Source organism: Orcinus orca, chromosome 3, assembly GCF_937001465.1.
Source record: "Orcinus orca chromosome 3, mOrcOrc1.1, whole genome shotgun sequence".
Lineage (NCBI taxonomy): Eukaryota > Metazoa > Chordata > Mammalia > Artiodactyla > Delphinidae > Orcinus > Orcinus orca.
In genome coordinates this window covers 59798982-59810086 of record NC_064561.1, presented here as the reverse complement: position 1 = coordinate 59810086, position 11105 = coordinate 59798982, and the positions used below count along the sequence as shown (strand labels likewise).

The 11105-nt window shown below is 55.0% G+C and overlaps 1 protein-coding gene across 24 annotated transcripts in view; it reads right to left on the bottom strand.

Moving 5' to 3' along the window:
* IL17B (interleukin 17B) overlaps positions 1-11105 on the bottom strand; it is a 63493-nt gene that overhangs the window by 4250 nt on the left and 48138 nt on the right. For 6 of the 24 annotated variants that reach the window (XM_033406820.2, XM_033406819.2, XM_033406817.2 and 3 more), the window contains 4 exons: positions 10943-11010; positions 4193-10768; positions 1652-1941; positions 104-399 (listed from right to left, as the gene is read on the bottom strand). In XM_033406820.2, coding sequence (XP_033262711.1) covers positions 168-399; positions 1652-1941; positions 4193-4213 — 543 coding nt within the window. In that variant the 5' untranslated portion in view covers positions 4214-10768; positions 10943-11010 and the 3' untranslated portion in view covers positions 104-167. Of the gene's footprint in view, positions 1-103; positions 400-1651; positions 10769-10942; positions 11011-11105 lie in introns of those variants that run through there. The other 18 variants (XR_007476478.1, XR_007476475.1, XR_007476476.1 and 15 more) reach the window with 12 other exon arrangements.

The window sequence follows — 11105 nt, the reverse complement described above, 5'->3', positions numbered from 1 at the left end:
GGAGAACACCGGGTGATGGAAAAATCCTCCTTCACATTGATCGAAATCTACCTCCCACCCGGTTTTGGCTTCAGAGCCACAAGGAGCAAACCCAAAGTCTTGCTTTCCAAAAGACAGCCTTTACTTTTCATTGCCTTGCTCGGCACGGGGGTGCAGGGAGGGCTGTCTCAGAAGATGCAGGTGCAGCCCACGGCGATGGTCTCCATGACTGCGCGCTGGCGGCAGGGACCGGTGCGTGGCGGCAGCGGGCAGAGGCGACGGCGCACAGGCACCTGGCTGAACACGGGCACGCTCACCATGCTGCGGTCCTCCTGCATGGTGAAGGGGTTCACGCAGCCCAGACATAGGCACCGCGCCTCCGGCAGGTCTGCAGGAATGCGGCTAGGGTCATGGTTGATGCTGCGGGAAGGCAAGAGAGAGCCCAGGGCAGAAGGATGGTTGTGGTAAAGACAAATTAGTGCCCACCCCCGATGCCCCTGCCATTCCTAACCCAGGTTTTGATTGCACAGCAAGACCGTGCCGTGCTGGAGGAAAGGCAGTGGGCTTGCGGACCCGCAGCATCAGCATCACCTGGGAGCTTGTTAGAAATGCAGAATCTCTCCCTACCCCAATCCTCCTGAATCAGAACCTGCATACTCTTAAGATCCCCAAGAAAGTCATGGGCACAGTAAAGTAGAAGCCCAGCTTCGGAGGAGCTTTATGGACCCTTCCAGTTGCCACATTCCAGGTATGGGAGCCACTAGCGACATGTGGCTGTTTGAGCTTAAAATAATCAAAATTAGCTCCCCAGTCACACTAGCCACATTCCAAGTGCTTAGTAGTTCCATGAGGCTAGTGGCTACCATATTGGACTTTACACTGTCACAGAAAGCTCTATTGAACATGCTCTTCTAGAGTCTCAGGACATAAGGTGTGTGGCTAAACATCTTTGGCCTGGGTTCATGAGTGAGGACCCTTCAGGGTCAGTCCTTTGCTTCATTATTTATTCTCCACATATACACATGGCCCCTTCTGTGCACCCAGGGGGTGTGCTGGGAAGTGGAGCTACAACCAAGTTAAGACACCACTCCTGTCCCCTAGGGGCAGCAGGTCTTGATTCCCAAGCCCAGCTGTGTATCCTAACCATGTGGAGATGTAGATAATGCCACTTGCTGGGCCTCATCCCTGGAGATTTTGATCGAATGGGGCATGAGAATCCTTAGATGATTCTGATGCAGGCACTGGGATGGTCCCAGTCTAGCGTGAGAGACAGATGTGCACACAGCCAACTGAGTACTGCCTGGAAGTGCTGTAACTAGAGGTGTGTACAAGACACTCAGAGCTGGAGGACGTGACATATGGGGAAGGCCTTGCAGACCCTTCACTGGAGACTTGGAGAACACAACGGCAGTGCCCTGCATGGATATCTCATTTAATAACAAGCCTATGAAGTAGATATTATTATCACCTCCACTTATAGTTGAGGAATCTGAGGCTCAGAGAGGCTAAGCAACTTGCCCAAAGCCACACAGCCAGTAAAAGGCAGAGCCAGGATGCAAACCCAGGCCTCCAAATCCAAGGTCTTAGCTCCTACAATGACAGGGAGAGCGGGCGAGGCATCCCCTCCAGCCCCCAACACACAGGTTACCCACTGCTGCCCAGCCTGGCCTACCTGTAGCCCCAGGGCGACAGGCTCCTCTTGTTGGACAGCCACAGCTGCAGGTTGACCTCACACTTCCTCCTGGCCGGCTCGGAGCTGTTCCTCAGCTGGGCCACCATCTCCCCCAGGTTCCTCTCATATTCCTCCATGCGGGCATATGGCTTTGCCTGGGACACGAGGTCCAGCGGCACCTGGTGAGGCCCAGGGGCCAGGGTCCCAGGCTGCCCTTGCCCCTTCCTCTTGCCTTTGGGGTTCCTGGGCTGGCCCAGCCCCAGGAAGATGGAGATGGTGAGAAGGAATAGCTGAGGAGGAAGGCCACAGGTCAAAGGTGGGAGAGCCAGGTCTCCTTCTGGGCTAAGATTTGGGGCCCAAGGAAGAGGCAAGGCCTCTAGCGGGGCCACCCTCACCTGTCATGCCCTGGCCTGGTCCCACCAGCCCACCACATGTGTACAGATGCATGTACGCACCACGCTCATCGCTAAGTCCTGATGCACCTCTTAAGAATCTCCCCAGGGCTTCCCTGGTGGCGCAGTGGATGAGAGTCCGCCTGCCGATGCAGGGGACACGGGTTCATGCCCCGGTCCGGGAAGATCCCACATGCCGCGGAGCGTCTGGAGCCTGTGCTCCGCAACGGGAGAGGCCACAACAGTGAGAGGCCCACGTACCGCAAAAAAAAAAAAAAAAAAAAATCTCCCCAGCCATCCACTTCACTATCTGTACCACCAGCCTCCCCTTCTTGGACAGCTCAACCAGCCTCCTACCTGGTACCCCACATCCTCCCCTGTCTCCTTCCAATCAATTCTCCACACCCTGGCCAAGGATGGGTGTTTGAAATGCAAACCTATTAACATCACCTGCCCAGGCCAGACCTCTGCTGAGTTCTCCTCCCTCAAATCACTCCTGGCTGCCCCTCACACCCGTGCTTCAGCCTCGGGCCTTCTCACAAACCCTCCTCTCCCCATGCTCCTTTCTGCACAAGGACCTTGCACAGGCTGTTCCCTGCAGAGTCCTGCCTCTCACCCTTCAGGTCTTGGCTCCAGTGCCACTTCCTTAGGGAGGCCTCTGTGGACCTTCTTGGGCTCTCAACACCTGATGCCTCTTGCGTGACTGTAGCCTTACGGTGCATACATGTGATTCTTTCATATGTTGGGCCCACACCTAGCACAGGCTCCATGAGGGCCCGCATCGTATCCGTTCCCACACACTGCCTCATCCCCTGTGTCTGCACGGTACTGGGCACTTAGGTATTCAGTAAACATCTGCTGAGTGAATGAATGCCTGTCACCATCCCTGCCCATCTGTCGCTTACAGTCTGGCAAGGAAAACAGACGGCGAACAAGAAAACGTGCACCTAAGCCTCGCTAGCAGCAGTGTGTGGATGGGACCACACAGCGTGTGGTTAGAGAAGAGCAGGGCCACCCGCTTAGCCTTGTGGCAGTGGGGTGGTCTTGCAAAGACTTTCTGGGGAGGGGGCGTGTCTGGTGAGGTTTGAAGGATAAGACAGAGGCAGATATGGGCAGAGGGAGCCTAAAAATTGTATGGGGTGGGGGGAGGAAAGTGTGAAACGAAGTTTCAGTTGGTTAAGAGCTTTGCTGAAAGGAGGCTGAAAGAAGCGGCTGGGAGATGCAGCTGGGGAGGTGGGCAGGTCATGGCCAAGGATCCCTGTTGGCCTCCATGACAGCTTTGCTCCCCTCGTCCACACCCGGACCCTCTGCCTGCCTGGCCCCTTGTCCACCCTCACCCGACCATCCACATCTGGGAGCATCAGGAAAGCCTCTCACTCACACGGCAGAGGACCTGGGAGCCCAGCAGAACACAGACTCCTCAGGAAGCCGGGAGAGAAGGGCCAGGACTTGGGTGAGGGCCAGGGCTGGTCAGAAGGGAGGACCCTCTAGGGGGAATTTCATCTCCTCGTTGAATCTAGCCAGGCTCCCACCTGCCCTGTATCCCTCACCCTACCACCCACACGGCCCGTGCCAATCTACCCAGCCAGTCTTGACCCTTAGAAACAAGTTCCGGCAGAGCCCCTCTCGGCAGAACCATTTCTTGGCACAAAATCCATGACAGATTCAAGTGGCTGAATTCTTCCATTTTGGTCCTAGATTCTGCTGCAGAAAAATGTCTCCCTAACAATAGGCTTTCTCATCGGAGCTTCTCACATGGCGTTCTTAAACTCTGGCTCTCCCTTTATAGATGGGAAACAGAGAAACAGAAGGACTTGCCCAGGGTCACACAGCCTGGATCTCAGGACCCAGAGGCTCTTTGGAAAAACCCCGATAACGGAGATGGCCAAGATCTCCCCAGATGCCTTTGGCCTGAAAGGGCTTCAGTGTCATGGGGCTGAGCACAGCTCAGGAGCCGAGCTACTGGCCATGGCTGCAGCCTCTGAGACCCGTCTCTGTTTCCTTCGTGTCCTGGGGGAGAGGACAGAGGGAGAACTCACCTCTGCAGATTCCAAGCCAAACAGAGGTTGCTATTAATCAATAGAGAAGAAGTAACGAAACATTCAGGCCCTAAAAAGGGATGGGGGTGGAGTGGTGAATCGTCACGTACCAGGTTGTGTGGCCAGTCCATCCTGCGAGCCAGGCGATCGGCCTGCAGCTGCCACCCGCCTGGAACCCCAGATGCCTCCGCCAGGAGAATGGCAGCAACAGGACGGCGCGAAGCAATTATAGCTCGTCAGGGGGTTGCCGGGGGAGTGGGTGGGTGGGCTCGTCATCGCCTGGGAGCCTTGGGCCCCCAGCTGGCTGGGCCTGGCGCAGTGGCAGGCGGTGAGGGGCGTGGGGGCAGGCCAGGAGCTGGGACGAGGTGCCCAGGGGCTGTTGACTGAGGGACAATGCCCTGTGTGTCTGATGGGGCTCTGGCGGGTGGTACCTCCGCCTGTGGCCTGCGGCCGGCCGCCCAGCCAGCACCCACAGGGCCGCCTGAGACAATCGGCTTCGTTAGTTTGGGGGATGGCAAGGGGGCAAGGGTGGAGGAGGGACAGGCTGTCCGTTGGTCAGGAGATCAAATGTTCTCAGAGAGAGCTAGCCAGGAGTGGGACACAGGCCCCATCTCCCAGGGAAACAGCCTCAGGCACTCCGGCCTCAGCCAGCCTCAGGTGAGCTCCGTGGCCCCAGTACACTGGTAGTTCACAGGAGGGGAAACTGGGGCCAGGGTGAAGAAAGGACTTGTCTAGGATTATACAATGAGTGAGAGATGACAGAGCTGGGGTTCGTATCTGGTCCCCATGTGGGGCTTTATCCACCACCCCACTCTGTTTTTCTTGGCATATTTTCTGCACAATTCTGGCCTGCTATGAACATGTTTCTGAATCTGTGTGCTCTCACGCAGGCCAAGTCACGGGTTCGTGAGGACTTCACGGCCGGTTGTCCTGGCCTTCCGGATGCAACGCTCCCCCTCGTGTAGAGAAGGTCTCCACTCCAAGGGCCTGCCCCTGTGTGGCTGCTTGTGACTTCCATTCTCTCTCAGCCTCAGTTTCCTTCTCTGTAAAATGGGAGTCGTACCCAGGAATCGACAGTGGCCTGGCCCATTTCTCCCTGAAATCTTTCTGAGTCTCAGTGCCCCCATCTCTAGGATGGGGATGTCATAGTAGCCACCTCTCGGGGCTGCCACAAGGAGTAAGGGAAAGAACCCATGTTAAACAACTGGCACAGTGCCACGTAGTATGTGCTCAATAAACACAGCTGTTTATTATGAATGTTATCATTATAAAATAATTGTATAATTGTTACTGGGAACGTTAGCATCAGAGCAAAGCACGGTTCTCATTGCTCAGCCAACTCTCCTTTCTACCCCCTCGGGCCCACCCTCATGGCTGAGAGACTTCTGGGCTTCACAGGCTCTGGCCACAATTTCATGAGCTCAGGTGACCCCAGGGTCTACACATCCTGGAATCACGGGCTGAACGGACCAGCCCTGCTGGTCTGGATCTCTCCCCTTGAGTGAGCAGCCCAGCTGAATGTGAGCGAGCAAGTCCCCCCCCACCCCGCCGGCATCCGGGGGATGGAGGAGGGGGTGGAAGAGGGTGTGAAGAGGACAGGGGAGGGACACCGTGAACAGGCATCCAGGACTGCACCGTCCTACTCAGGGCCACTCTTGGCCATTTACAGGAATCACCGAGGGAAGAACGCAGGGTGCAAGGCGCTCCTGAATGTCACAAGATTAATCTGTCCGGGGCAGGTTTCCACAGCATAACTGAGAAGCTGGCTGAGGCTCGAGCTCATGAGAGATACCACCATATTTGGTCAAATGCTAGACAGGGCTCTATTCTACCACTGGAAACTCCAGAGGGAGGGGGACTCTGAAAATACTTCCTCAAGTAACAAGGCCCCCAGTCCCACCCCAGGCTGTCCCAGCCCCACCACCACTGTCCTTTGAACAAGTGAAACAGCCAGCACGAGGGGGCGAAGGATGGGGGCAACCTGGCTGTAACCTGTGCAGCCTCCTTGCTGTCCCTCTGCTGCTGCTGCCGGTGGGGTCCAACAGACACGCAGCTGGGGGGGACACATCCCTGCATCCACAGAATGGTGGAGAAATTAAAAGATGGGGATTGGGCTGCTAGGGGGTTCCTCTGCTTCTCAGGACCCCTGAAAGCATCACACTCTCCTTACCTGCTGGCGACACACACTGCTGGCTTCCGTCTCCCGAAGACAGGACTTGGCCGCCTCAGCTTCCAACTTCACGTAGATTCCAGGGTCCTGGGCCCAGAGTTCTGATGGGGCGGGCCCAGGAATTTGCACCTTAACAAGGCCCCAGTCTGGGAGCTATAGGGGTCCTCACCCATCCCCTAGCTCATTCCCTGCCCCACCGCCATTCTACCACAAGGAGACCAAGGCCCAGGGAGGGACGGGTCTTACCCAAGCTCACACAGCATGTGGGTGCAAGGCGGGGTAAGGCTGGTCTGAGCACAATTCAGTCTTCTAATTCTTACTAGTTTTCTCCAAACTTTATACACACAGCTCTGGGCTGGGCTAGGCCTCTTAGCTGCTTAAGAGGGAACCTAGGAGCCAGGCCAGTCCCTCTGGGAGTCCCAGAGCCCCCTCAATGTGGAGGGGGATGTGTGTGTACCCAAGCAGGTACAGTGGGGAGTCAAGGATGGGCCCAGGGACCATCACTGGGTTTCCCATTCCTGGGCCATCTCAGGCCAGGAAGGAGGCCCATTCTTCCAGCCTTGGTTTATAGAAACCACTGAGAGGTCATCAGCCCTGAAGGATATCCTGAGGGTGAACCCTGGCCAACCACGTAGAGACCCTACCCCTCAGGTCAGAGCCAGGCCTGAGGGAGGCATGGGAACTTGGGCTTCAGGGGTCTCTGCCCCACAGCAGAGTTGGGGTCCTTAGGTCTTTTCTCACAGAAGGTGGTCAACACAGGGGAATGAGGAAAGGGGTGGATGGGCTGGAGGGTGAGTGTCAGGGAATGGTCGTACTCAGAGCCACCAGGTCCGTTAGCTGCCGCCCAGCTAGGAGCAGTTCTGTACTCACCACCAGGTGGCGCCACCAGAAAGCCAGACACCTCCAAGGAGCAGGCAAACCCCGGCAGAACTTCCGTGCCAGCCACCCCTTTTCCCTAGAATGGACCCTGGGCTGAAAATGAGGGAACCAGGTAAGTAAAAGTCCTTTGCCTGCCCCCGGCTGCCCAAGTAACCCTACTGTTGATGAGGACCAGTGTCCGGGACACCTTCCACATCAGATCAGGAACAGCACGACCAGCCAAGAGTGAGGGGGCAGAGGTGGGGAGGGTTGGGGGCTTCTGCAGCTGTGTCAGTGATTCCCTTCACTTGGAGCACCTACCACGTGCTAGGCCCTAAGCATCTGGCACCTGGACACCGTAATTTTCAGAAAGAAACAATTAGCAATAAGAGCTGCTGTATAATTCTACTTACTGACCACCAGGCACTGTGCTAAGTCCTTCATGTGCATTGTTTTATTAAATCCTTCCAACCACCTTGTGGTGAGGTCCTAATTTTATCCCGAATCTATGGATGGGGAAACTGAGGCTCAGAGAGCCCAAAGTCACAGAGCATTCAAAGCAAGTTTGTCTGATTCCTGCACATGCTGTTCCCTGCTATGCGGGAAGGAGAGGAGCATCCCAGCCAGGAAGGAGGCAGGAATGTCCAGGAAGGAGGCAGCTGATCATCAAGGAGGATCTGTGCTTGCCTCAACCTCACCCTGACATCTTCAAACCAGATCCTGCATGTCAGGGAGGTCACTGAGCCCAAGCCCAAACTAGAGTCCTCCAAGAGGATCTGAGAGCTCCCAGGGTGTGGGCATGGCACCCAGCAATGTTCCTGGCACACAGTAGGCATTCACTAAATACTTGATGCATTGAATCAAAACAGCCGTATGTATGTGATACAGGGTGATAATGCTGGGATGGAGCATGGGAGCCCAGAGCAGCGGGGACCTGGAGGAGGAGGTGCAGCTCAGGAGGTAAGAGTTCAGACTCCAGAGGTTGACAGACCTGAGTTTTAATCCTGCCTCTGCCAATTCAGAGCTGTGTGACCTTGGGAAAGTTACTTGACTTCTCTGAGCCTTAGTTTCTTCTGCACAGTGGAGATAATGGTAACTTGGCTCTCAGTGGATGGTCGTTGGGACCAAAGACAATGCATGTTAAAGTACTTAGCAGAGCGCTTGACAAAAGTAAGCCCTCAATTAGTGGCAGCTGCAATTGTTACTGTGAGTATTAAAAATAACTTTTGAGTTGGGCCTTCAAAAGGATGCTTCTAGAGTGTTCCTAGGTAGGAGGTGGGGACAAGGATAGAACCAGCAGAAGAACGTAGAGGTCCCTGTTCCCAGTGGGCCCACCCTGGAGCCTCGGCTGGGCCAGGAAGGCCTGCGGGATTCAGTGTAGAGATTTGCCCAAGTGGACCCAGTAAGGTCGGGGAGGCAGGAGGAGACTAGCAGGCGCCTCTACTGCAAGATGGAGGGGGGCTGTGGCCAGGAGGGCGCATCCTCCACTGGAGGTCTTGGCTCTCCTGCCGCACTGCCCACCCCACCCCACCCCCACCCCCTTGGGGTAGGAGTCCTTCTCCCAGGCCCATATTTGCACAAATGCCTCCCTCACTGCTCACTCCAGAGCCCCAGCCAAGAGGCACTATTTTAAGCTCCCTGGATGGGAACGCTGTTGGTGGGAACAGACCCAGCCAGAGAGCTCCCAGTTCTCAAAAAGGGCAAGGCCTGGGTGAATGGGCGGCCACTGGGATGTGCAGAGGGTCCGCCGCATCCACATGACCCTCTGCCCAGGCCAGGCGCCAATACCTCCTCCCCCAGGGGAGCAGTCAAGGAAATGCGAGTTGAGGAGGACTGCAATGGGTGGGCTTGTGCTCTGGGACTGGGCGTCCGAGGCCTCCCTGCCACCCAGCATCCAGCCTCGAAAACACCAAGTTTGTGTCTCTGGGTCGCGGATTGACGCTGGGGAATATCTTGTGTAGGAACCTCTTCTAAAGCATCTTTGCGAGACACGTCCAGTGTAGGGAGATCATTCATCTCTGAGGATGCAGATCCCGCTTTTTAAAGCTCTCGATGTTGAACATAATAATAATAATGATACAAGCTTTCTCTTTCGTTATGCTACAGTGCCCTCCTATCATGCAATATGGTGTAGAGGGAGACTGCAGACTTCAGAAGTGATGCTTGGACACATGCTCTGCCCCTTCTAATGTGGCCACATCCATTCCTCCTAACTTCAATGAGCCTCAGTTTCCTCCTAAGGTTGTTAAAGTGGCCTTATCATAAAAATTATGATTTTCCTGGCATACAAAGGGTACTTAAGATTTGGTCAGTTTGGGCTGCTTTTATTGTAATGTGGTTGGTTAGTGTGTGACTGTGTTTGTTGTACAGTGTTTTTGTGTTACGTGTGCTATTTTTGCTTTTGGATTGTGAAAAACCAGTATAGGCTAATATTTAAAGCACACACTTTGAACTAAAGCAACTGAACCCCAGCCCCTCCACAAAACTGCTGGGTCACCTTGGGCAGGTGGCCTAACCTTTCTGAGCCTATGTGTCCTCCTCGAGAGGAAGGAGAATTTAATGGGATAATGCACATAAAGCACCTGGCACAGTGTGAGCTCAGTGAATGGCCCTGCTATTATTTCGTTGTACACATTATTCTTAGCTGTGCTCAATCAGCTCACACTGAACAATTCTAGAACAACTTTTTTCGAACACTTTCCAGCTGCCAGAGTGCCAGTAATAGAATGGACTGTCCCGAGCTCCCCATTAGCCAAGGTGTTTTAGCAGAGGCCAGAAGACCAGCTGTGAGGGAGATGCAAAAAGAAGAGAGAGTTGAGCTTGGCGAGCTTTGAAAGTTCCCTTCCAGCCCTGAGAGGTCGAATCTTACGTCCAAGGCCTCAGGCCCCATGTGGGGCTGTCCTGCCTGCCTCTACTTGCCCAGACCTAGACAGGAAGGAGCCCAAGGGGGCCCGTGAGGGATGTGGAATAAACAGCCTGTCCCCAGGGCAGTTGGAGGCGCCGGGCCCCCTGCCCACCAACACATCCTCCCCTCAGTCCCGGGGGATGTTTATACTCTGGTCAGAGTTTACAGGACGTCTGAACTTACAAGATCCAGAGTTCTGATCTTCCCCCACAAGCTGTCAGCCCCTCCTCTTGCTGGGTGGGTCTGCATCTATTTTGGGTGGGAAGCCCCGTCCTCCAGCGGAAGCAGGAAAAGGGTACAACATGAGAAATGTTCTCTTCGGACCCCCAGAGCCCAGACCCCGAAGGAAGAAGAGCTTGTGCTGTGGAGGATGAGGGGAAAAGGGGGTGGTGTCTCCTGGCTGTTTATGGGAGAGGAGTCCTGGGAGGGGGGACACTTCCCCAGCAGCTTGGGTTCAAAGGCCTGCTCCCCCAACACAGCTAATAACGGATGGTACTTACCGAAGGCTGACTTACATATTGGCTTCAGCTATTGGCTCAGATAGCACTGTTTTTATTGTGCTGGTTTTGGTGTATATCTACGTGACTGCGAATTTGCGGCTACGGTCTTGCACGTGCATGTTTTGTTTTACTGTTTTTTTTTTGAAGAGTCACCAGGTGGAAGCTGCTTGCAGGCAGCGGACATGCCTTATTCACACGTGCTTCTCAGCGCCTGGCTCAGGAGCCTGGGCCCCCGCTGCGACCAGAGCAGGACCTGCGGAGAGAACAGAGAAACCCTGAGGCTACTCACTACCCACCACTTGGAGGACAGGCAGCGACTCCAAGACGCATCACCTCACATGTCAGCAAGGAGCCCTTATGGCCACAGCCAAGGCCTCCATCCCCACCCTGCCTCCCCCACTGGAAAACAGCCTCTTAAAAAACTTACAGGCTCTTAGAGCTGCAGTGAACCTCAACCCAGGCCTCCCTACAGAAGCTTGTCTCTGTGGCCTGAACCTGTTGGGAGACAATATTGAGAAGCTGCCCCAGGTGGTGGTTTAAATATCTTGTCTGAGAGGCTCTGTAAGTTTCTAGGAGCTGTGGCCTTCAAG